This window comes from Nothoprocta perdicaria, unplaced genomic scaffold (assembly GCF_003342845.1).
Source record: "Nothoprocta perdicaria isolate Ctin4 unplaced genomic scaffold, notPer1 scaffold_56, whole genome shotgun sequence".
Taxonomy (NCBI): Eukaryota; Metazoa; Chordata; class Aves; order Tinamiformes; family Tinamidae; genus Nothoprocta; species Nothoprocta perdicaria.
Window position 1 is genome coordinate 2155256 of NW_020455821.1, and position 26337 is coordinate 2181592.

The 26337-nt window shown below is 54.3% G+C and overlaps 1 protein-coding gene across 1 annotated transcript; it reads left to right on the forward strand.

Annotated features, from left to right (window-relative positions):
* Window positions 1–1133: 1133 nt before the first annotated feature.
* Window positions 1134–21788, forward strand: AMN (amnion associated transmembrane protein). The gene is made up of 12 exons (XM_026048622.1): window positions 1134–1176; window positions 4303–4421; window positions 4551–4595; window positions 13892–13979; window positions 15098–15315; window positions 15959–16096; window positions 16207–16297; window positions 17307–17389; window positions 18074–18260; window positions 19502–19682; window positions 21285–21402; window positions 21678–21788. Exons 1-12 carry the CDS (start codon window positions 1134–1136, stop codon window positions 21786–21788), a joined length of 1422 nt encoding a protein of 473 aa, XP_025904407.1.
* The last annotated feature ends 4549 nt before the right edge of the window (window positions 21789–26337 follow it).

The following is a 26337-nucleotide window of genomic DNA, read 5'->3' on the forward strand; positions in this document are numbered from 1 at the left end:
GCAGAGGATGGGGCAGGAGGCCRTATCCTCCAGGGTTAGACCCCCAGGGCCGAGCGGAGCTCCTGGGCAGGGAGGGCCGTGGCCACTTTTCCCCATCAGCTGCTTTCTGCAGAGGTGGGAGACTCCACCTTATGCAGAGTGCCAGTGGCTCTGGGAGCGAAGCACCACATCCCATGGGTCTCCTGAGGTCCTTCCAAGCACTTCTCTAGCCTCCTCCTGGGCTCTGGGAAACTCTTGCAGCTTGCAATGGCAATGGCTTTTGCTTTGATCTTGTTGGTTCCTTTCCTCACTTTCCCAACCCATCATTATGAGTTTTTGAGTGCTACTGAACTCCAGCAACTTGTTCTCYAGGGCCTATCTAGAGCCTCTTCTGCTGCCTCGCTCCTGCATGGCACAATCAGCCCCAGCCCATTATTTGTATGTGAAATTAGGAGTATTCTCCTCTTCCTCACATTCATTCCCCTCCCAGAGATGCAGCTCTCTATGTCTTATGGGAGGTGCAATGGCTGCGGCGGGATGTGCCTGTCTGGACTTTTTCCTTGGTCAGGAAACAAGTTGGGAGCTTCCAGCTGAGATCAGCGCTGGTGCTACCAGCTCACACTGCACAGGGGCTCACGCCACCCTGCAATGGCACACGCGGCACAACCGGCAGGTCAGCCGGTGTCCAAAGAACCCAGAGCCCTGCCTGGGAGCTGCTCTTCTCCAAGCAAGCRCCTTGCAAACACACCAAGACCATTACTGGGGAGGATAAGGTGGCAGGCACGCTGGAGGGGAGAGCAGCGTGCAGGGAAATGCTTGGCTTAAGTGTCGGCTGCTCTTTCTCGCTTCACTGCAGCAGATGCCCAGGCTGAAYGAGGTGAGAGAAGGGAGAAATTAAGGTGCAAATGCTGAAGTAACTAATCAGGGAAAAATGGGCTGCAGGAAGGTCCCATGAATCTCATTCCCCCATGGCTTTCCCAAGCTCCATGCAGATGCCTGCATGGGTTCCTGTGCCGCCCAAGGCTCTGTTTCTTCAGGTAAACCTGTGCCCCGGTGCCGGTTCACTCCTCTCCGTTCCCATCACGTGCCCACGGGCAGTCCAAGGTCCGACGGGGCCGAGGCCGTGAAGACAAGTGCAGGCAAGGGGCTGCGAAATGAAGAGGCCGCTTTTCCTCCTGGGCTGTCTGCAGCTCCTTGGTGAGTAACCCTGGGGCCTATGGGCAGTGGGGAACATGAGGGGGCTGCTCAACAGCTTTGCCCTCTTGGGTGTGCGTTGGGGCAGCCTGTTTTGGAGCAGAGCTGCTGACTCTGTCACTTAAGGGGTATTTGTAATGCAAATGGAAAAATGCATTTCCAGCTGGACAGAGAGCTGGGAGGGGAACGAGCTTGCGCGCTCAGGCTGTGATTTATGTATCGCGCTTGCTGCACCTCTGCTGCTCAGGTTTTTCTGCTGTTATTTGAAGCCAGCAGCTCTGCACCGCAGGATCCATTTTCTGTTGAATATGAATGTAGCTTTGATGTTCAAGGACTGCGATTCCCCGGAGACGAGGCTGATTAAATAGCACGCTGATATTTCCAGGGATGTAGAAGGTGCAGGAATGCATCAGCACAGCTCCGTGGGAGAAGAGCTTTGCCRAGCTTGGGCCGCAGTAGCAGATTAACCTCGTCGGCCCCGGCGCGCGCGACCGAGCGCAGCGGAGCCGCCGGCAGCGCCCTCGCCGCGGGGTCTGCCTGCGCCCACGCGGCCGCGCGCACCCGCGGGGACGTGATGCGTGTGCTCAATGGGGACAGCCGGTCTCCCTGCCGGAGCGTTAACCTCTGCCTTCCCAGCTCCCCACAGCTGGAAGGGCACCAGTCAACCATAGCAGGGCCAGAGCGACTTGCAATTAGTATTTAAAGATTTTAAGGTTTTTTTTTTTTTTGATTCTGAAATAACATTTTTTTCTGTGGCCACAGCTCTGAAAGCAGCTCCTTGGGTCTGATTCTCATAGCTGTCAGGGTCTTCTCTGTCAAGGACTATCAAGGAGGGAACGCTCCACTTAAGGGCTCAATTGGAAGGACGCTGGAAATGGCCACTCAGGTCTGTAGAGTTCAGGGAGGTTGTGAAGAGGGACATGGAACTTCTAGAGAGGGTCCAGCGCAGAGCAACGAAGATGATTAAGGGGCTGCAGCATCTGTCTTGTGAGGGAAGACTAAGCGAGCTGGGCCTGTTTAGCCTGGAGAAGAGAAGGSTGAGAGGGGATCTGAACAATATGTATAAATAGCTGAGGGGAAAATGTAAAGAAGTTGGGGCCAAACTCTTCTCAGCGGTGGCCAGGGCAGGACAAGGGGTAATGGGTGCAAATTGAAACACAGGAAGTTCCATCTCCATGTGAGGAAGAACTTCTTCATTGTGAGGGTGATAGAGCCCTGGCACAGGCTGCCCACAGAGGTTGTGGAGTCTCCTTCTCTGGAGATTTTCAAAACCTGCCTGGATGCCGCCCTGTGCCATGTGCCTTGGATGTCCCTGCTGGAGCAGCGGGGTTGGACTAGATGATCTTTAGAGGTCCCTTCCAACCTCCACTGTTCTATAATTCTGTCAGGYTGAAGTGAAGGATCCTGCTGCATCAGGTCTTTTCCTGGGGATGGTCCAAGTCTGGCTTAGGGTGGATGAACCTCAGTGCAGAAGGCGGTTGGAGAGGCTGGGCAGTGCAGAGCTGATTGCCCAGCTGGGTTGTGCATCATCTTACATGGTAAAAACCATATGTCAAAGAAAAGTGAGGTCTTTCTTTTTAGTGACTGACAACTGGAGAAAGCCTTGGACCTTTAGCTTCCATTAGCAGAAGGATTTTCAGATATTTTTGGGGCCACTCCCACCCTTGTCCAGACCTTACCTTCAGCATGCGAGTTTCTAGCCTGGAGTGGGGCTGAGGAAGCYCCTCTGCTCCCCACCAGCTTCTCCTCTCCACTGCAGCCTCCACACACTGGCTCCAGCGCCTGCTCGTGCCTTAGAGCTCGGGTTAAAAATATATCCTTTCCCCTTAGTGTGAACCTGGCTATATACAACAAGTTGTCTCGGCAGTGCCCCTGGCAGAGTCAGACAGCACAAATGTGCAATTAGGCTCTAGAGGAGATCATTACATGCTGATAAAGCCTCCACAGAGCCTACTTAGCGCACACGAGCCAAAGCTCCTCCCCAGCACTTACACGAACAGGTCTGACTTTCTCCTTTGCACCTTCTTCCATCTCCCATAGCCCTCTGGACCCCCTTCCATCTGCCTTTCCTCCCCTCCCACCACTTGCTATCCTCACCAGTCAAGGATACTCATGGCAGCCTGACCGGAGAGGAGAGGACCTCCATGGAGACGGATAGCGCAGGGCAGTGAGGTGGCCAGGACAAGGTGAGGTGGGATGTCCCCATGGCCCCTCTGTTCTCATGTCCACCTCAGCTCTCCCATTGACCTCTCCCACTGGAGCACCACTGACCTCCTCCCTCTCCACTACCCTGTTCCCTCCAGAGACGCTCTGTGTTTTGCTAGGTTGCCTTTTTTTGTACCTTTTTTCCCATAAGAAAAAGATGAACCATATTAGCATCAAAGATTTTTTTTCCTCTTTTCCCTCTCATAACTCACTTGTCCAAAGCCGTTTAGTTCAGGCCGCTTGAGATTCATCTTCAGGTGGAAGCCAAGCCTGGGAAATGTCAGGGTTGAAGACGCAGGTTTCAAAAGCTCTTGTGCAAACAGGCACTTAGAGAGGGATCCAGCCTGCGCAAGGGCAGATCCCACGGTGGGAGACGACTGCGTTCCCACCTGYGGGCCCAAGTGCACAAAAGCAGCCAGCCTTCTGGGTGGCACATGCAGCACCCACCTCAGGTGCTCTGGGATGCCCCTGTTTCCTCTCATCCCTTCCCGTCCGCCCCTGGCTCTCCTTGCTCTCCTCAGACTGGTTAGAAACACCGAGGATGAGGGGCTCTGCATCCTTCACTAGGGACTAGTGAGGTCCCAGCCTCAGAAGAAGCCACTGGACTTAACACCTGCTTGTGTGTTATTCTTGCCTGCAGGCTCTTGCTGCCTTATCCTTATCTGTGAAGTTTTTGTCCTTTCATTCATCTTTAAACCTGTGGATGGGTGTTTAAAAATGCGCCTGAATCCAAGAAAAATCCCCTGCACCAGGAGGTCCCGGGAGGAGACGAGGACTGGGATGCAGCTGAAGTGCTGCACAGAGGTTCTTCCTAGGCAGAATCTCCCCTGATCTGGCCCAAAAAGGCACAGGCCTAGGAACGTGGGTCTGTCCCCTCCTTGTGGGCAGCGTGAGGGTGACAGTGGGTGTCCTTGCTCCTCYCAGGCGCCGCCGCTGCGGGCTACAAACAGTGGCTGCCAAACACCAACTTTGAAACCGCTGCCAACTGGGAGGCAGGCAGCGTCCCGTGTGCCAGCGACGCGGTTCACTTTGAGCCAGACAAGGTACCTGTGGCTTTTTCATTTAGTTAAAGAAAAAGAAAAAAAGAAAAAATAATTCCTCCCATGCTCCCGGAGAATAGAAAATGCACTGAGTGGGGTTTTTTTGCTTTCTTTTTTTTGCTTTTCTTGCAGGTTGTCTCGGTGTTCGTCAAGTCTCACCATGCCGTGAAGGACATGGTAAGGCAGAGCGCGGGGCTGTGGGGAGTGCGCATCGGTGCAGGCTGGTGGGGAAATTAGACTTGGAGCCAAAAGCCCATTTCTGTAATTACTTTTTTTTTTTTTTTTTAAGACAATTGCTTTTGGAAGAAATTCTTTTTTTTTTTCCTCCTGGGAGGAAAGAAGAAAGCTCCCCTGCGTGGCACCGAAAGCTGTGCAGGAGTTTGCTGAGGAAGCCCCAAACTGAATCGTGGGGCTGCCGCTGCAGAGCAGGGACTGGCCCCAGGCACAGGCTGAGTGAAGCTGACATAAAAATATTTGGAAATGAAAACAAACTGTTTGGGGAAATTCTAAAGCGCTGCTCAAGAAATTTCCTTTCAAATGCCATTACTTTTGGTATTTTTCTCCTGCCTGGCTGRTACAGGCACAGATGAGGTGCAGCATGATAGGCACTATGACAGTCTAGTAGAAACACAGCTCGGGGGTACCAGAGATCAGAGGGGTCTGCAGGGTCTGGCTGGCCCCCTGTGCCAGCAGCCTGGCTCTGACAGCAGCAAAATGATAACATTTTGCTTATTTTTACTTATGTGCAGGATAGAAGGAGCCTTTTGGCTGCATTCTACCATAGTGTTATCCCAGTTATCCAATGGGACGTKTGGAAACGTGAATGAGCTGAAGGCCACCAAGGTGCCTGTGGACATGGTTGGTGCAGGGATGTCCTCCCAGGGACACCTGAGCCTTGTGGCCTGGCCCTGGTGCCTTCGCTCTTTTAGCAGCCCTTGAATCCCGACCAGTCCTTGAAATTCCTGCGCTGTGAACAGTGCGGGCTGTCTCCAACACTAAYAGTTTTGATGCTTTAATAACGCCCAGTGCTGCATTTAGCTCCTCTGCAAATATTTGCTTTATTTGCTTTATTTACATGGCATTTTACATATGAATTTTCCAAGGAAAGAATACACTCGTGAAATATGTACAAATAGAGTGTAATAAATGATGTGGAATTTACCCAGAAAAGAAAAGAGCAAAATATCACTCTGGTAGATTTTAWTTTTCTTACAGAAGAATGTATAATATTTCTGAAGTACTTTCATCAGAGGCCTGCAAAGAGTGTAATTGCAAGTGGCGTTATTCATTATATATAGCATTAGCCTATATGTAATGAGGGGACAGGCCGGCGCTCAAGCAGCCACTGGCTGTTCTTTCCTGCAGAGCACAAGGACATACAGTAGCCGATCCCAGCAAGTTTCCGTGGGTGATTTTTCCCTTTTTCATTTCTTTCTTTTCTAATTTCCTCCCCACCATCTCTCTGCTTGACGCTGCTGCGCTTCACGGTCATCAGGTGCTGCCCAGATTAGGGATTAAAAAATGAATAAATAAAACCCCRCAACCCCAAAATCAAGCACCTGAGCAGTTCTGCTGCTGGTGGGGACAGCAGGAAATTTGGCAGCTGGGTCATGAGGAAACAAATTGGTTTGGAGGTTTTTACAGCAAGGCAGAGCTGCACCTGCTCCAGCGCTGGCCTTGCCACTCTGCAGAATTAATCACTTAAATCAGCGGGAATACATTAAGCTTTTGAGTCGCCATGGAGATGCTATACAGCCCTTGGCCGAAAAAAAAGGGGAGGCTGGTGATTGCTATAGGATCACAGGACGAGATTGAGCCCGGCGGGGCTGGGCTCTCATTGACTTGCATGAGGACGGTGCTGGTCGCGGGAGCGGGGGTGCCGGCAGCCGGCCCTGCTCTGCCTCGTGCAGCCCCTGCAGACSCCTGTGCGTATAAATATACATGCACAGCCACATAGAGAGACCCAGGGACCAAAGGAGGCCACCAAACCTGCTGTGCCACAGTGTGTTTGCTGAGGAGGGGGATGGAAGGGATATTGGGACTCCCAAATCCCTGTGTTTGTRCATCCAAGTAGACTTTGTTTTCTGCTATTCCCACTGCTATTTCTGTGCACAGACCACTATAAGGAAATCCTTTTCTGGTTTCTTTTTTCTTATTCAAATTTTCTACTAGTCTAGGTTCTGAAGGAGAAAGTGGCAGGTTGGTGATGGTGGTAAGGAAGAGCTGGCAGGTGACATTCCCAGCCTAGATTGCCTGGGAATTTCACAGAGCGATGCTGGGGCGGGATATTGATAAGGGGGAAAGAAAACAGCTCTTGGGAGCTGCTGCTGCCTCTCGCGGAGCAGGCAGCGCTGGGCAGGTCTTGGCACTGTGGGTGCATGGACAGGTCTAGGAGCAGCCAGGGAGATTTGGGCTCTCGCTGCCTGTTTTTGCTGCCCTGTGCTTGACTTAGAGCAGATCCCATGGCAGACAGTGCTCAGCCCCATTACTGGCAGAATGTTCCCATTCATCAGATGGGATCTGAAGAATAGGAAATGATTTTWTCCTCATGGCATTAGAAAAATGTGTTATCCACATCGTACTGCGGTGCTCTTTGGAAATCTGCAGTTGGGCATCCACGTGGAGCAGACTTCCATCTTCCCACGACCTTATTCCATGGTGATCGTCGTCTCAGCTTCTCCCTCAGGAACACAGAGGTTTTCCTTCCTCAGGACTGGGAATTGCTTTGCTCCTTGCTCTGGAAGGACTGAACTSTAAGGATTTGAAGCCCAGCAGCTCCCATCCCATCCGTCCTGCATGGCCATAGCTGAGCAGCCACSCTATTACTTGGGATTAGGCCAGAGCTGTGGTTAGAGCATCTCTCCCCCACSCCCTTCCTATTTCCAAAGGAAACTCATTTATTGTCCAATTCAGCAGTTGCTTGGTCTGAAGTTTAACGCAGGGCTCTAATTCAGCTACGCGCTGAATCCAAATCCAGCTTAAGCGTAAGTGACTTTGAAGCGCAACCCTGGCTATTAGGCCAGCTTTTCTATGGTACTTAGCTGCCTAAGGAAGCAGATAAGTGTTCAGCAGGTTTGCGGCGGTGCCRGGGGGGTAAATCCACAAAAAGCGGATCCGCAGCAAGCGGGAGCAGGGCCTTGGTGTRTCTTTAGCTACCTCACGTAAGAGCAGAATGTCCTCGGCTCTGCTGCAGGGTGCTCCTTCCCGCCTCCTGGCAGAGATGCATCTGCAAATGCCAGTTGCTCCCTGCAGGCACCAGCTCCATCCAACTGTGGCGGTTCGTGCGTGTCCCAGGCACCGGTGCTGCCCTCTCCTGACCGCAACACAACGGGGATTTCGGGGTAGGAAAGTGCCAAGGAAAGGGATTATTTTCCCTCTTTCTGAGATGAAGGTAAATTGTCACAGGAGTCTGTGTGTGCGCGCTCGTTTGTGCGACAGCACGTAACGATAAGCGCAAATCCTGCAGGCTTTCCTCTGGCACCATTCCCTGCAGCTTTGCCAGAGGGAGGAGGGCGATAAAACTGCCCCTCACAGCTACTGAGGATAACAGCTCCCCGATGCGCTTGTTCCTTGCCATCTAGTTCAGGGCACGGGACACCTTTAAAGGTTGTGACGGCCGGAGCGGATGGCCAGGAGCGCGTGTTGCACAGGCTGCCGCGGGGAGCGGGAGCAGGGGCTGCCCTGTGCCTGTGGTGACCCTGATCCCGCCGACCGGGGGTGTCCCAAGCTCGGCATCCTGCCGTTGGGCTCGGGGAGAGGGAGCGCCGGGGCCCAGGACAGGAGCACAGAGCCCTGGGCGAGGCTGGGAGGCTGCTAGTGCTGGGGTGGCCTTGGGATAGTCTTTGCTCCCACCCCRCTGTTGATTTTTAGTTCCTCGCAGCTCTGCAGCACAGCCAGGGCAGACAGTCAAGCCTGGGTAAGTTGTATCTGCTAGAACCAGACAAAAACGTGCCTGCGTTTTGCTTCCCATCACAAACGCAGCAGAGCGTTTTGACGCCAGCGGCGCTGCGGCTCAGGAGGGACATGCCGGAGCAGAGCTGGAAGTGGTGGTTGGGAAGGGCCACATTCCTGCAGCGCCAGCCCGGCTCCGAGCACATGGCCTCGGAGGCTCCCGCCACGCGGCGCTTTGGAGCCCCGCTCTGACGGTGGCCGTGCCGAGGCCGGCCCAGAGGAGCTGCTGCAGGCAGCAGCTGCAGGGCCCCGTGCTTCCAGCGCAAGGCAAGAAGTGAGGAGCAGACGCCGTGAGGGAACCCGATCCTGCCATGGAGGGAGCGCGGCCGCGCGGCTGCCAAGCTGTCCTGCTGCGCGGGACGGGGCAGCGCTGCCTTTCGGGCACCGCAGCAGGGGCTTCTGGCGCGGACACCGGCGGCCCGGCCGACATTCCCTGCCCGAGCCTGCTGCTGCGGAGGGAGCGGCCAGCGCCCCCTTCTCCCAGGCCATCCCGTGCCCTTCCCGCAGTCTCCACTGGCTTTTCCCGAGGCTCCTGCCGCGGTTTCCCTCTCAGTCCAGGCCATGCCAAGCAGGGGATGTTTTTTGTCATGGAGTGTGGGGSCTAGAGAGACACGGGGTGGTGTGAGCTTGACTTGGCACTTCTCCTGTGAAAGTGCTGGATGTCAGTGCCTGTGATGGAGGGGAAAGGAAGGACGAAGGTAGCCTGGGGTGCAGGTGTGAGCAACGTGGACAGGAAAACAAGCAAGGAGCCCAAGAAGCCCCATGGGGAAGGAGCCCCAGGCAAAGCTCCAGCCAGCAAAGGGATTCAGCTGCAGCTCACTTTGACCCGGCACCTCTCAGATGCCTTCGGCAAGCAGGTGGATCCAGCCCTGGAGTTTGCAGAGCCACCACCTGAAGGCTGTTGGGAAAATCCCRACATTCCGCAGGGCGGGCAGCAGCGGCATGCAGGCTGGGGCCGGCTGCTCCGGTGCCTGCTGCCCTCTGTGGCTCCAGCACTGGAGGGGCAGCGCAGCAATGCGCAGCCCGCGGCCGTCATGACTGCGACTGCAGCTGCRACTGCAGCACCGTGCTGCATGCAGCCGGGCCGCAGTAAGAGCAAATGCCCCTCGGGGTGCCCTGCTGCAGGGCAGGCGCCGTGCCCGGCTCGCACCAGCGCCTGCGGCACTGCGGGGCTGCCGGCCGCGCTGCATCTGCAGCCACGAGCCCTGCTGGCCAGGCCAGGACGGAGGTTTTGCCTGGTCTTTCTGGCACCGATGAGGCTCCGGGCAGGGCTCCTTATTTGGAGGCTGGTTCACAGCCACACGCTCCCAAAGCCAGGCCTTGTTCTGAGGTCAGGACAGCTGCTGGGCATTAAGCAAGAAAGAACCGTAGCCTCGGAAGGTGGGTCTCAGCTGGCCTGTCACTTCTTTCCCCCTTTTTTTCCTGTATATCTCAACAAGGCAGCTTAGTTTTCCCTTGCAGACATCCCGGGAGTTGTTCAGTGTCCCGTTCTCACACAGGGCTGCGCTGCCAGGTTGCAAACGCCGTGTGGCCGAGCGCCACATGTGGCCTTTCTCTTTTTTTCTGCTGGCTTTAGTGAGAAAAATTGTGCCTGTATTTCAGTTGTCATTACAGTTGCTAATGAAGACCAAGGAGATAAGTCATTTAGCAGTATCGGGGATGGGAAATGACTAATGGGACTCTAAGTAGCTCGCTGTATTAATGACCCTGGAGTACAGGTTGGCAGGAGCAGGAGAAAGCACATGAAACTGCCAGCGTTTTGGCTCTGGTCCTTTGGTACATGTCACTGCTCAGTTCAAAATGTTCTTGGAAAGTGTCCCAGCCTATATGTGATTTCTATACTAAACTACTAACTGCAGAAAGCCACTTTCCCAACCAGAGTTTCCGTTTGTCCTCTGCAGTGAGCCGTGATGCTAAACTCTGCTATGTGAAGAAGAAAAAATCAGTGCAAACTGTTTGCAAACTAACACACCCTGGGCAGCTGAGACACTTGTGTTCAGCTCCATTTCAGACCAGTCCGTGATCCTCCTGCCTGCCTGTAGGAACTAGAGGTGAATGCAACACTTGTCTGGCTCTGCGGGCAGGGGCACAGGGAGACCTTCCTCGTGAACCCCTGCAGGGCTCCTCTTGCATGGGTTCTCCGACATCTGCAGGTTTGGTGACTCCTCATGCCAGCCTGGCCACTTGCAGTTTTAGTTCCAGGGCTGGTGTGTACACAGGCCTGTGGTGATCCCTGTCCTTTGTGTCTGGTCTGGAGTCCTGCGTGAACTGGTTGGTGACTGGGATGGTGTGTGTCCTGGGGGACAACTTGCATTAGGTGGGATGTGGACGTCTTTCCTTGGGTTAAAAAAAMCCAGTCTATGTTGTAGGCCTCTGTGGTGGAGGGAGACCTCCAGCATTAGCTGGAGTAGCTACATCTTCTCCAGGCAGCATATCCAGACCCCAGCAAGCTGGAAACATCAATGCTGAAGATGTGGAACATGTTCAGGAAGAGACTAAGAGACCTTTTCTTCTGCCTCTTCCGACTGGTCACGTGTGCTGCTAACCCTGTGTCTCCTGCCCATCCTTGTAGACCCTTGTAGAGTTTGTAGTTGGTCATTGGATTGGCTTTTGCATATTGTGTGTGTGTTTAATCAACAAAACCTGCCTCATCCTCCCTCTCCATGCACTGAACTCTGCCAAATCTCTATAGCTCTCTTTCTAAGCCTTGTGAGCAAGCGGGAATTCTTCCTCTTTTTTTTCCCTTGCTTATAATGCATGCACAAAGTGCTCTTGCGTTGCTCCCTGGAGAAGGTGACTGATGCAGCTTACAAACACAAGTTCCTGTTTGTCTAAGTGTTGTTTTTGTGGCTTTTTTCTTTTCTTTTTAAGCTCTGAACAAACAACCCTCTCAACAGGGAAGTTCATTGCGTCCCTCATGGCCACCTCAGGGTGCTTGGGAAGCCCAGATCTGCAACCACAGTCAAAGTGTTTGGTAAATCTACTGGGGAAAAAGATCTCATCCAGGCAGAGATGAGAGCAGGGACTTAACAACCCAGGGCTCTTGATCCTCYGCAGTACTCATGAGTGCCGGCTTCCAAAGGCTGGGAAAACGTAGCAGGGCCAGCTAGTCATGGACCTGGTGTGTCACTCATCTCTGTCACCAGCAGCTGCTCTCTGCTTGTTCTTCCTCTCTYACAAGGATCTCTGTAGCTACAGGCCTGGGGGCCCAGAGCTGACTGTAGCGAAGATCTGACATTGTATGTTGGCAAAAAACATCAAATACATCAAATAAATAAAATGCATCAAATGCATGCAATCAAGTACATCTTGAAGAGGTCAGCTGCAGTCAACTGGCTGCCYTTCCTGCACAGGGCAGTGATGCAGCATGAACCCAGCTAGGGTGACAGCCCAGTGGACAGAGCGTCCGATCCCCAATGGTTGGTGAGAGGAACAACCATGAGGACCTGACACTGCTTCTGCCTGAGGAGGCCAAGGAATTGCTGGGCAAAGGTCTGCCCACCTGCATACTCAGCTGGGTGGCAGCGCTGACTGTATCTGCCCCACRTACTGGGCACTACCTGATGGCCACAAAATGTCCAGGTGCCTCTTCTCTTTCTTGGGGAAACACAAGCTGGAGCATCTCTGAAGYGAAGGATATTATGTATGAAACTGGTAACGTAGATCTTGCCTGGCTCAAAGCAGGCCAAGTCCCGAGCCTCATTAATGTCCTTGTATGTTATTTTTGTAAAAAACACATTGTCATTCTTATCCTAGCAAACTTTTCAGCCTCTTTCAATGCTTCTGTTTTGGAAGAATATTCTTTACTTGAGGGCAATAACAGAAATTTTGGTGAACATGATGGTTTGATTTCCAGTTAGGCACTACACTTTAAACTCTCATGTYGCATCATAGGCAAGAACTTCTTTTACCTACTGTTGGTGGCGTGGGGCAGATGGTGCCCAGGCCTCACTTTTCTTTTTATGGCCTTTTGTCTAGACCGGAGCAATGTGTAGTGCTGCTGTCTCTGAAACATGGGCAAAGTCACTGTGTCTTGGTGATGGCTACTGCCTGATCTCTGCTCTGGCTTCTCGTGATTTCTGAAGCAAGGGGATGAACTGGGCTATGGAGTTCAAAGCATTACAACATCAAGACACAAAGCATGTGAAATGTTTGCTTGGGGATGAGGATCTTTTTGACTTGTTCAGTATCCCAACAGAGATGATCCCTGTATGGACTGGAGCCTCCTCAGACAAGACTACTCCAAGGACACAGAGCTATCATGACCCATGTGTGACAGTCATTCCTTAAGTCTTGCTTGTCTACATGCTTATTTAAAGACTGATCGGGTAGATGAAACTTTAAAATCCAACCTAACACTTCTCCCTGCCCACAGAGTTCTGTGTGGGCATCACACAGCCCTGGAGGGCTTCCAGTTACTGTCTGAAGAGTGATGCTAAAAAGACTCTGGATACACTGAGTTAGAAGGGGAACAGAGTTTTGAACATTACTCACTCGTTGAGATATGAAAATACCAGGGAAAACCCCAACATTTTCTTGAGTAATTGGTAAAGTAAGACGAGCTGGGCTGAATAAGCCATGTGTTATGAATGAGTTGCCCAACTGGGTCGTTTGGTAAAATGTGTCCTGCAGCTGGCAGCACTGGCAGGTGACCCAGCCACCTACCACCCTTCAATGGGCTAGTCTTCAGATGTAGAGCAAGCCAGAGCACCTTGAGCTAAGCAGGGTTTGCCCTGGGACCACGAGTAGAAGCCTTGCCTCAAGCAACGGTAGATGTGGCAGCCCTGCCTAACTGGCGCTGATGTCTTAGGGAGCGGCTCTTGCTGTGGCAGAGCAGCTCATTAAATGCCACTGTGTTTTCCTTAGCTTGCTCCAGGGGCAAATTCACTAGTTGGCATCTCATTGAGCCTTATTTGACCCTATGCATGTGTTGTCCATGCGGTGTGGCAGGCAGACATCAAGGTGGTCAGACATGCTAAACTGCATGGTGATGTTCTCAGTAAAAACTGTTCCCACGTGTTAATGGGCCAAGCTCTGGCAAATTGATAAGGGTGTCATTTAGTCAACACACCCATGTTGGCCTGTGCTAGCAAAGTGCAAGTTGGAACAGCCTCAACCCCAGCCTTGCCTGGGGATGGAGGTGGTCTGGCTGCCCTCGGCTGCTTCCAGGGTCCATTCAAAGGTGGCTGGAAACCTGTGTACCTAAGAAGTTGTCAGAAGGRTTTATTTTTGTTTTTCTTTTGTTCTTTGTTTTTCCTTTTTCCCTAAACACTTTGTGATTTTATGTGACTATAAGCTAAAGTGAAACTGCCTTTCCCCATCACAGCGTCCCCCTCTGTAAGAAAGGAGATGATGTTTTCCCTTTTACACAGGTCACAGTGAGGGTAGCTCCTCATGACTGCAAAGTGCCTGGGTGACAGCGGGGATAGTAGACATGCAAATAATTACCATGGTTATGTGATTACGAGCCTGGGTGGCTGGCAGCGGGGCCGCACAGTGATGCTCTGAATCCCTTTGTTTAGTACCTTCCGCTGAACGGCGAATTCATCCTGGCATCTGGGGCAGGATTTGCAGCTTTTGACGGCAGCTGGGATCCAGGATGTGACTCAGGTACTTTGTGCCCTGGCTAGTCACCCAATCAGCCCTTAATCATGCAAATTCAGCACAAATACTTCTACAAAGGTCTTTGCTATCTCACCTCTGAATGAAGTGAATCACTCCTCTTTTAATATCTACCTTTTCTTTGATGGCCCTCTCCACATCAGTTTTTTTTTGTTCTGTGAGATCACCTGTCCTCTAAAAAAATAATTATACCAGGGAAGTCTTTGAAGTCGTAGTAGAGAGGTAAATATTGTTTGTATTTCACCCTGTCTATTAAGCATGTAGCCACATCAAAGTTCCCATTTTCTTTGCCATCGTATTTCTAAAGAAAACTGGTTATGAATTACACACCCAGGCTTCGGAGAGCTGAACCACAGCCGTTTCAGAGAGTTGGCCTTTGGCCCAGCGAGTATTTGCATAAAGGCATTTCAGCACTAACACATCATTCAACGTCCTGTTAGTCTCAAACTGAGATTTGCCATGACTGAGGTAGCAGTTTTGTTTTATCAGTGGCTGTTATTAGCCTGAAAGGTATTTGCTAGGGAGAGGTATTTTTGGTATTTAAGAGATAAATAACACTTTCAGCGGCGAGCGACTTTTTAGCTCAGCTGCAGAAAAACAAGCAGGATCAAAGAGGATGCAAACAGCGTGAGCGCCAGGGCTCCGATGGGCCTCTTTAAAGCACGGTGATGATAAACACGGGTTGTTGTCTCTGCCCCTCGGGGAAAAATACCCAGGAAGTTGGATGGGGCAGCGCACAGAAAGTCAAGACAACAGCAGGTCCACGTGGAGGACGGACTGAGGCCTCTGGCTGTTCAGGGTCGCTTCCCAAACCCTCCATCACTGGCATTTTTCCCTCTGAAGCTTTTTGAGCTCTTTCAGATGTGCTTGGGAAACCTCCTCCCCTTTTGCATGAGGCTTTAGCTTCTGACCCTTGGATACCCCTGTGAAATCCATAGGCAACTTAGATTATAAATAAATAAATAAATAAGCATAAATGTAAGCAATGTAGTTGATAAAAGACTATATGATATTGTATAAATCGGAATGAATCGCTGGGTATCCCTCTGCTGGGGCAGCGGGGTCCAGCCCGGGCTGCTCTCAGTCCCTCTCGCCGCTCCGGGCAGGCCCGGCCGCCCGGTTCCGGGACGCCGAGGGGCTCTCCTGGTTCGACCCGGCGCTGTGGCAGCCGCTGCAGCAGGACGGGCGCCTCTTTGCAGTGGATGAGGAGCGCGTCCCGTGCCGCTACGACGATGTTATCTTCGAGCCCGAAACCTCCTTCCGGGTAAAGGTCGACTCATCGCGCGGCATGATTCATCTCCGGAGCATCGCTCTCATGGGTCAGGTAACGCGGGCGGCTGAGAAAGCCGGTGGTGTGCTCGCCTCACACCTCCTCGCCGCGGCCCCAAGTAGGTCACGGGGAGCGGGAACCTGCTGGGCTCACCCCCGCAGTGCTGGGCTCCTCACCACAGTGGGGAAAAGCTATTTTTGGCCTCGTGTGGAGGTTCTCCTGGGGCACCAGGCAGTGCCAGCACTTTGGTGGGACAGAGCTGGCTGGGCTGGGCAGAAAGTGACAAGGGCCAATGGGTGTAAGCTGAAACATAGGAAATTTCATCTGCATGTGAGGAAGAACTTCCTCGCTGTGAGGGTGACAGAGCCCTGGCACAGGCTGCCCAGGGAGGTTGTGGAGGCTCCTTCTCTGGAGGTCTTCCAAACCCGCCTGGATGCCGCCCTGTGCCCCGTGCTCTGGGTGTCCCTGCTGGAGCAGGGAGGTTGGACTAGATGATCTCTRGAGGTCCCYTCCAACCTCAACCCTTCTGTGATTCTGTGAAACATGGGAGGCCGTGGGCTGCTGTGAGCAGCTGCAGTCTCGCCCTCCCTTTGCCTCGGCCGTGCAGCCCTGCTCTGCTGTGGAGGTGGCCGCTGCTGTGCCACAGGGCTGCCCCAGGGCAGCTGCTCACGGGCGCCGTCGCTCTCCTACCACACAGACATTCACCAGCACCGCCGCCCTGGCCCAGTACCTGCGGGGCCCCTCAGCGCCGCTGCAGTTCCACGGCAACAGCAGCTTCCAAGTGACGGGCGCCGCGTGTCCGGACAAGTCCGGCTGTGTCTGCGGGAACTCCCAGGTGAGCCCCCAGGGCCGGCCGGGGCGCCGGGCAGCCCGCAGAGGCGGTGCAGGACGCCGGGCCTGCGGCCACGTGCAGCCCGGCGCTGAGGCCGCCCTGCTCCGCTCCAGGACGGCCAGCGCATCTGCGCGGGGAGACGCTGCCCCGAGCCGGCGTGCCCGCGCCCGCTGCGGCCCCTCGGCCACTGCTGCGGCGTGTGCGGTGAGTGCGGCACCAAGGACACCTGTCACCCGAGCGGGTCTTGGAGAGCCCGGACCAAGCGCGGTGCCCCCAGGCCCTGTCCATCCCCCGCACTCAGCCCTGCACCCATCTAGCCACATCTCCCTGGAGCAGCACGGCGGCTCGTGGAGCCGCCGCCGAGCTGCAGCCCTCCGTCCCCGCCTCCAGTTTAACCTGTCAGCATGTCAAAACTCATCAAGCTAATAGGACTCTGCTGAGTTTAGGCGATGGCAAAATCTCAAAGGAAATGTGCTTTTCTCACGGTAATGTCATCTTTCCAACAGCAAATTTACTTCGTTTGAAATAGCATACATATTTAAAATAAACCGTAAACAGCAGATTGACAGTATTCCCTCTGCATATGTGTGCTTATGCATTAATCTACCTAGGAGGTTAAATGGAGTTTTTCCTTGTGCAATTTTAACTGTTATCGGACCAAATTCATTAAAATGGCACTATGTATTTCTCAGATGTGCCCATAAAAGAGCTTTTAGAAGCCATTAGGAAAACTTCCTATTTCAATAAACATTTTTTCAAGGAAAACGTATGAGTCAATGAAAGCGGTGCAGCGACAGAGGGAATGTGAGTATCCCTTCCTCTGTGCTTTACCTCCAAAGAAAAGGCAGCACTGTTGAATCACAGCCTTGCAGCCTTGAAACCCAGGTAAACATAGAGCAACCCGCAGGAATATGCAGGAAAAAGCCTCTAACAAAAGGCCCCTCTCTGGAATCTGATGGAAAAGAAAAGCTTTTAACCGAAAGCAGTCAATAGAAGAGCTGCAACAGGGAGCGGTTCCTCCTGTGAGCTTTGCTCAGACGTGAGTGCTCCGCTCCTTGGCACTGCAGGGAGATCCCATGGCATGAAGCTGCTGGAGAGCCCGCTGTGCCCCTCGTGGCAGTCAGGGGCATAATTCAAGTCCACGGCAGCTCTCCGGCCACTCCAGGCTTGTTGACCCTGTGCTCTGACTCATATCTCTCTTTTTGGGCTGCAGGTGCCATCGTTTGCCTGGAGTTCACTCCCAACTTCGACCTGCAGCAGTATCGGGACAGGCTCGTCCAAACCTTCCTGAGCCTGGTATGTGACCCGGCCGGGTGGCACCTTGGGGAGCCACCAGCAGCACCAGCTGGTGACTCGCAGGGAAGGTGGCAGCTGCGGGGCTGTGTGGCCATGTGCATTGCCCATGGGATGCCCATGGGATGCTGAGCCCAGTGCTCCCAGACCYGGCCAGCGCTGCTCCCGGCCGCAGCTCCGGGAGCCGCCTCGTGCCAGGGCTGCCGGAGGTCAGGCCGTGCTTGGGATCCACCAGCAGGATCAATGGCAGAGCCTGCTCTATCGATCCAGAACTGCAAGCTTGCTTCCTGCCCTCTCTATGACCGTGCAGATGTTACTACATAGTTTAAGGGGTGTGCTACACTAAATTGCTCCCTTGGCTGCAGGTCAGGCAGGGGCATTGGCTGGTGGGGCTGTGGGACCTGCTAGCTCCTGCAGGGATCAGCAGGAAAGAATTCCCAGTGCTCTCGCCTCTGCTGGGGGATGCTGTACACCAGGGACACCCCACGCATCTTCCCAGGGACACGAGATATGAACCTATTGCGTGGGAAACCCAATGGCAAGGCAATAACAGGAATGGCAGCTCCATGATGGGTTTCACCTGAAGATTTATAGATGGGCCTATGGGCACATCCATCATGGCTGTCTATAGATGCCACTCTAATTTACACCTCCTGCTCCCTTGGCATGTCTTTGTGTTTTGAAAAGCCGCAGTACGCTGGAGTTCAGCTGGCGATATCCAAGGTGCAGAGGGCAGAGAGCGCGCCGGGCGCCGCGCTGCGCAGCTCCGCTCCCCTCATCCAGTTGGTGCTCGTGGATGACGGCAGCGGCTCCGGGAGCGGCACGGCCGCTGCGCAGCTGGCCGAGGACATCACCAGGGACATCGCGCAGCACGGTGAGGTGACACTGCCCTCCCCTCGGCTCCCAACCCGCTCTTCCTCGTCCCCTCTCTTCAGTTGAGGCTGCCACCTCGGTGTCCCCGCTCTTCCAGCAGCCGTGTCCCGTGATGGGAATCACACGCTAGCAAGGCGCTCTTTGCTTGATGCTCCCGGCACCGAAAGCACTTGATTGCCTGGCAATGGCTTCTGCTGTGCACAGCTTTAAAGCACTGCCCTTGTCCTCTTTAGTCTGGTACAGCTCTAAACCTTCCCAGTACACACATGCTCTGCTCTTCTGAGAATTTTGCTGGTGAAACTTTGCCTACCCCAAAGTTGTAGCACTTTGATCATGATAGACATCAGTGCGAGAACAGAACTGCAGAATTAAAGAATTATTGGGGTTGGCAGAGACCCCTGGGGATCGTCTAGTCCAACAGGGTCAAATAGATCAGGTTTCCCAGGACCATGTCCTGTCAGCTTCAATATCTCCAAGGATAGAGGCCCCACAACCTCCCTGGACAATCTGTTCCAGTATTCAAGCACCTTACTGTGAAGGTTTTATTTTCTTGTGCTCAGGTGTAATTTCCTGTGTTTGAGTTCGTGCCTGTTGCATCTTGTCCTGTCACTGGGAGCTGCTGAGAAGACTGTCTCTGTCTTCTCTGCACTCTCCCATCAGATATTTATGCATCTGGATAAGAACCCGCAAGGCCTTTTCTTCTCCAGGCTGAGCAGTCTCAGCTCCCTCAGCCTCTCCCTGTATGATGGGTGCTCTGATCCCTCAGCCGCCTTTGAGGCCCTTGCTAGACTCTCTAGTACATCCACATCCCCTTCCCTGGGGGAGCCCAGACCTGGACACAGGGCTGCACAAGGGACCGCACCAGTGTCGAGCAGAGGTGAAGATTCAACCTGCTGGCAATGCTCTGCCTAGAGCATCCCAGGATGCCATTGACAAGGGCGTATTGCTGTCCCACATTTAAGTCCTTGTCCGCTAGGACCCGCTCCCAGGTCCTTCTCTGCAAATCTGCTCCCAGCTGCTGCGCTGGATGTAGATGCAGCCATGTAAGCTGGGAGATGCTGATGGAAGTGTAGTTCATAAACGGGGACCATGCAGCTGTTTAGTCCCTCTTTGCCTTGGGGAGAGGAGCTGGACCATGCRAGCAGCAGCAGCTCCCTCTGCCCTGTGTGCGAGCCAGCTGGTGTGGGGGAGGAAGAGCTACACTGTGCAGACCTTACCCATATTTCATCCCACCCTTTCCAGGCGAAGCACTTGGCATATCCAGTAGCAGAATGGAGGTGGCCAGTGGCGCTGACGGCATTTTCAGTGGCCAAACAGGAATCAGCACATCGAGGAGGGTGCTAACGGTGACAGTTTTGGGCCTGCTCTGCGGTCTCCTGCTGCTTGGAGGGATGCTCTTTCTCTACAGGAAAGGAACATTAAGGTAGGAAAGGGGCTTCTGCTCCCAGCAYATGGACACTGCTGGCAACCACTGCAAGATGTAGGCCAGGCTAGTGGCAAACTCCCCAGCCCATCAGCATCTTCCCAGTCTTCCAGGCCTGGCTGCTCCAGGTCTTCTGCTACCCTACGGCCACTTGTTACTGAGTGCTGGACTTCCAGCCAGCCTTGCACAGAGGCAAACCCAGGGCTCCTGCACCTCCTTCTCTGTGCTGCATCCCTCCTGCCACCTCTGCAGGCACGGCTGGGTACTCTGATGTGCTGGAAGGCACCGGCTCCTTGTGTCTATCAGCAGCTGGCATAAACCAGARGAGCTTTCAGACTAGGCTGATTCAGATCAAGCATCCAACCAGGGCAGGGTGGAATGCTCTGAGGTGACTGAAAAGGCACTTCCATGCACTCAGGCTGGTACTTGAGCTTGCTGCACAGCCTGGAGGGGCTTGCTGTTTGGCACTGTGCCCTGGGCTGCTGCTGCTGCTGCTCTCAGCTTGAGCTCCCACCAGCCTGACCTTGCTGCTCCATGGAAATCTCCTGGTGACCTTTAATTAGGGATTGAGAACAGAAACTGCTGGCTTTTAAATAGAAGTGCATGGAAATAATTCAAAACATTTATCCTGCCGCTTGGTAGTAGTGAAAGRGAGTGAAAGCATCACAAAAATAAAAATGCAGTGCTGCTCTCTGCCAGCGCCTTAGCTATTGGCAGTGCAGAGGGAGCGCACATGCAAGGGAAGGACGAAGGGGCGCTCAGCTCCCGGGTGCGCCGCAGAGCCGCCCAGAGAGGCCCCGTCTCCAGCACCTCTCCTCCTGGTGAGGCTGTTGGGGCACGCAGGGCTCGGCGGTGGGAAGGGGGCCAAGCCAGACCACAATTATCACCATGGCCATCATGATCATCACGACCAGCCGGACATGTGCTCAGCTTGGCTCCCCCCGAGGTCCCGCCAGGCCTGTCCCCAGCCTGAGCCGTCACTGGTGACACATCGTGTCCCTGCACATGAGCTGCTCCCAGGAATTTCACCCACCCGACCTTGGGCAAGCTGGAGAGACCCCGAACATCTCCTGGGGATGGCCAGGGCTTTCGTGTGAGCCAACAGGCRCTGGCCCTGCCAGGGGCACAGGGCACCCTGTGCGGCGGGTGCCGGTGGCCGGGGCGCGCGGCGAGGCTGCTCTCCCGGCCCCGCTCCTTGGCGTGGGCGCTCCACATGGGCTGCGTCCCTGCCGCCCCGCACGTGCTGACAGGACGTTTCCTAGCAATACACTGGTGYCTTCATTTCATTTCTAAATAAAACTGCAGGACCCATGATTGCTGCTTGATGATTTATCTTCCACTGACATGTGTTTGGACGCTGGACAGGCCTTTGAAACGAGCGCTGTCAGCATTGAGAGGGAAGTGTACGGAACAGGAGAGGCCGGAGCTGAACCCAAGCGCGGGCCCTTCCCAGCACCAGGGGCACCCGGCTCCTTCGTGCCGGGGGGCAGCTCGCAGGGACGGGACATGGCCGGGGTGACCATTCATGGTGCATTAATGACTGTTAATGAACTGCTGCCGCCAGCTCGGGATGCAGACGGGTGACCCCATGTCTCTCCACAGGCTGTGGGCCGTGCGTGTCCCCCGGCTGTGGGGCAGAGCGCTCAGCCCGGCGCCGCCGGAGCCAGCGAGCGGCAAAGGGTTTGACAACCCCATGTTCGACCTGCCGATGGACACGGCGGTGAGTCCGTGGGTCCTGCCTCTGCTGGGGGTGGTGAAGGGGGGACCCTGCTCGAGGTGGGGACACAGCACTGCACCTGTACCACACAGCAGTGCACAGCAGCAACCCCGCACGCTCCTGCACTGCACCTGCACTGCACCTGCGATGGGTGTGCAGCAGTACACCCACACCATGCCCACTGCAGCCCCATGTTCCACACTGCGGCCGCACTGCACTGGCATGACCCAGCACCTGCACTGCGCTCACACTGTGGGTCTCCTCCGGTGCCACCGCAGGAGCCACCAGGCGCTGCCCCTCACGAGGACGCGCGGCACGAGACGGCGCTCACGGACAMGCAGCTCTTCTACCTGAACCCGCTGTACGATGCGAGCGAGGCCGAGGCCTGAGGGCGCCTGTAGGATGGGACGACATGGAGGCCTGAGGGCGCCATGGCGCTGCCGCCCTCCCGCCTGCCTCGGGCCTGCTCCCAGCACGGGCCTCCCCCGCCGTGCTGCCGCCCCGGCCTCCCCGCAGCGAGGCTGACGTCCCCTCCGAGACCCGCCCCGGGATGCGGCGCCCCATTCCCTGCTGCGGGGCAGTAAATGTTCTCATGGCAAAACAACGAAGAACAAGGGGGGTTCATGGTGTTTTGTTTTAGTAGCTCGGCTTCCAGGGTGCTGCTTCGGGAGGCGGGTCGAGGGCACCGAGGATGGGGCCAGGATGTGCCGGCTGCAGCAAGAGGGGAGAAGTGGGGCCGGGTGGGATGGCCCCATGTGGGATCACCATGTGCCGGCCCTGGTGCCTCATGTTCCTTGGCAGCCCCAGTGCCGGGCGGCCCCATGGGTGACCGGGCAATTATGGAGATGCATGCAAATGTATGCAAATTCACATGCTGCTGGGCTCTCAGTAGGGCTCGGTGGCATATTCCATGAGGAAGCAGCTATTTTAGGACTATTTTTCTCTCATCTCTGCAAGACCTGATCCCTTCCTACTGGGTCATGGCAAGTGCAGGTGACCCGCTCCATCCCCCTGCAGAAAGCGACATCTCCAGGGGGACAAATGTTGCAGGGTCAGGGCTCCAAAACACATCCCCAACATGGTCACCCCCATTCCTCGAGCCTGTGGGGACAGAGAGCCACATCCTGGAGAGCCCACTGCTGCTGTGGACTTGCTCTTTCAGAGCAGTTCCTCACATTCGTGAGCAGCTGCATTACTGCAGCTGGAAGGCCCTGCATGCTGGGATTATCAGAGGCGCCCCAGCTCCGCGCACGGGGGCCGATGCCGCCTCACTCTGCCACTCTGGGGTCTGTGGAGTCGCTGCTTGCCAGACTTCATTTTTAAAATGCATTAGCAACTTGAGGTCACTTACAATAGAGGCTTTAATTAAAGCAGAGATCAATTTTTGTCAGGGCGCTCGCAGAGCACAGGCTGTACTTTTCCCCCAGGAGACACGTCCACTCGCGCTCAGCGGCCCTTGGGCAGGGAGAAGGGCTGGCAAGGAATGAAGTGACCGGCGCATTCTGCAATGCCAGGGACCAGCAGCTGCTGCAAGGGCAGAGGTTGCCCTGCTGCTGCAGCTTCCTCGCTGGTGAGGACGTGGCCCGTGGTGCAGGGAGGTAGCGCAAAGGGTTTCAGTACATGAGAGTCTCCTGGGAAACTGGGAAATAAATTCCCGGAGCTCTTTGGTAGTCACTGCCTTGGTTCATGTGTCTGGTGCTGTGTGTGGACCATGGGAGTACCTGGCAGCTTTGCTTTGCTCTTGGTCCTGAGAGGCAAGGAATCCTGCTGTGCCAGACTTATGCAAGATGCATTAGAGCTAATGGCAAGCGCRCCAGAGCTGCTCTTTCCCAGGGCTGCAGAAGAAGACACTACTCGCACAGTGTCAAAGACGGGAGGTTGGAGCATCGTGCCAGCCGCAGCACCTCGGCACCGCTCCCAGCCTGGGCGCACGGAGCGCGTCCCGCTCAGCGAGCTGCAGGACTGGGAACAGCGCTGAGCCCACCCAGCAAACCCGGCCCCTCCTTTTAGTTTTCACCAGTGTTTCAGAAGAACATGTTTAAAATGTTAACTTTAATATTGATTAATGCTAATAAATAACAATAGCCCAMTAGGCATGGCCTGGCACCACTGGGGTTGAAGAACCATGTGGGCTGCTGCAGGGTGCTCAGCAGAGCACTGGGCAGCTCGTCTCACCGCATTCGCTGCTCAGCGCCTGGCTGTTGTGTTGCTGCTGCTCAGGAGAACACAGAGCAGGGGCTGCATGAGGGACCCGAGAGCAGGTGAGGCTGTGAAAATCCAAGGGTTTTATCCATGATGAAACAACCAATAAAGCCGCATAACCCGCTCCGTCAGGTGACAAAGTGCTGCATCTCGGGGGAGCGGGGAACGTGTTTACTGCCAGGCTGTGGCTGATTTCTTGCGTTGCTGGTCCTCCTCTGGCTGAACGCAGCACTGCAGCGCCGCTGCCTCCTCACGTCCTGCCGCTGCTGCTCCTGTCCTCAGCTCACCCCGTGGCTAATGGTATTCCGAGCAGCGCGGCGGATCCCAGCGCACGGCTCCCTCCAACACCCCCTCAAGCGCCAGGCAGCCACTAGTCCTGCTGCCGCCCTCGGAGGCGCGTTCGGGGGCTGCCCAAGGGAGCACTAGACCCGCTGCCTCCTTCGGAGCACTYGGCCTCCGCAGCCTRCTCGTGCTGCTCGTGCYGCTCGTGCCGCCTGCAGCTCCTCGCCCCGCAGAGCAGCACTGCAAGGAGCTCCCCAGAGGCCCTGGTGGCCACGTGGCTGCTGGCCCAGACCCCAGCCCTGCACCGCGCTGGGGCTGTGCTGCTGCCCAAGCGGGTGGTCCGGGAGCCCTGCTGCCACCGGGAGCCCTGCTGCCACCGCGAGCAGGCCCCTGGCAGGTGAACACGCTTTGCTGCCCTCCTTACCAAAGCCTCACAAAGCCAGGGAGACGTGCGAACCAGGACGTGGGATGCTCCAGTAGCTGGGCATTTCTTTTCCTTTTAAATAGTTCAGATTCAGCAACAAGACAGCATTCATGGCCACGGTGTGACAGCTTCCTTAACTGTTACTTGCTAGCTCTCCTAAGGGTGCAATTCTGGTCTTGCAGTCGTCTTTCTTCCCTCAAATGCTCCCTATTTCTTAGCACTTCAGATTACTACTCCACTCAGTGCACCAGCCATGAGGATATTTATGCATCCGATTCCTCCCAAGGCTGCCTAATCTGGCAATGCAGAGAACAACGAGGGTGTCTAAAAGTTCAGCATTTCCACGCAGAAGTTCCCCCCCGCGACTTAGCCGTTTCAAGCACCCACCCTGCAAGCACAAGGCAGGCGTTTACACACGCACACGACAGCGGGCGGCATTCACTGAGGAAGCAGCTCATGCCCAGAACACCCGCGCTGTAGACAGCGGCGCTGGTCACGTTTAGGTCTTGCCTAGCGAGTGACACCAGTGACATTCCAGAACACTGAACCTTCCATGCTGAAAAATCTCTGCTAGAAGGGAGCAAAGTTTTCTGATGAGCCCAGCTCTTGGGCAAGTTTCCTGCATCGCTCCAGCATCATTGGCCTGACCCTACAAACTGCTTCTGTGGAAATAGCCTTGGCGCAGCAATTGGCAGAGAGCAAATTACCCTTGTTCCTTGCATAAGTAAGGTTCCTGCTTGTGATGCTAGATTAGCAACCTCCAGGGAAAAGCAAGCGGAGTCAGAGGGATATTTCAAGAGTCTTGCATTTCCACATCTCTACAGTTCTCCTGAGGGTTTAGGACTCTTTAGGTAACTGGAATTAAAGCCATAAGGGAATAGATTTGAAATGGGCTTGAATGGAGGATGTTGGGAGGGATTTCGCGCAGCCAGACTGAAAAAAAAAAAAAAAAGTATTTATATATTCATGCTAAGCAACTCCTCTGTTTTTCTAGAAACATTCTCATGCTTAAATTGTAAGCAGGCTCTGGCACTGCTGAGTGCTGTGATTTAATACCCCCATAATTAGAGTTTGTTGTCATCCAAAGTCCCTACCGTACAGCGAAAAATCCGCTCAAGAACAGCAGAAATCATTTTCTAAGTCCAAGATTGATGAACGCGAMCACGTCCTGGAAGGTTTCCGGCTTGTTCCATGACCTTTCCTGAGCCAATCTGCAGCTCCTGGCCTTGCCCAGGTTTGGTCAAGCCGGGAAGAGCAAGGCCCCAAATGGCCACSCTGGCCTCCTTGACCAAGACACGCTCTGCAACCTCACACCTCAGGGTAACAGACCCAACGTGGGAACATTGGGGCACTCCGCAAGGGACAAGGCAACCCAGGACACSCTAGGAAAGGTTTTGGCTCTGCTCCAGCCCCAGCAATTTCCACAGTGCTCAAACGCTCAGCTTGGAAAGTCTTCCGTATGTTGAGGAGGGGAGAGGGGAGCAGGCGAGAAGGACAAAGGAGGCCCTGCTCCAACAGGGTCATCAAGAGGTTTGTGGCTCTYTGGGATTCATGTTTTGACAACCAGTGTCTGCAGTGTTTTATCACACKGGATCCTGCAGCTGTAAAAAAATAATCTAAATCACTTGAAATTAATTTACAGGGCCCGTGACTCAATGAAATGGCAACTGTGACACAGTGAGTGCAACATCATATTCCATCTAAAGGATGCCCATTGCTCCTAAATAAGCATTGAGGATGGAAACACACACACACAGCCACACCCACCCACCCTTTTCTTGTAGTGTTCTGGTACGCAATCTCTTATGTAAATTTTTAGTAAAAGTATCTTTTCGTTTATGTAAAATTTTCAAGTGGACAAAGTGAATTTATTATGAAACTAAGGCAAGCATCAATCGCAGACGCTTTTCACATGTCAAGACAGACAACTATGAACTTTAAAACCTCCCTCTTCTGCTTTATTGACAGGTAAATTGTTCAAAAATGTTCTCACAATTCAATAATTACAAAGACTTAGACTTACATTAAAA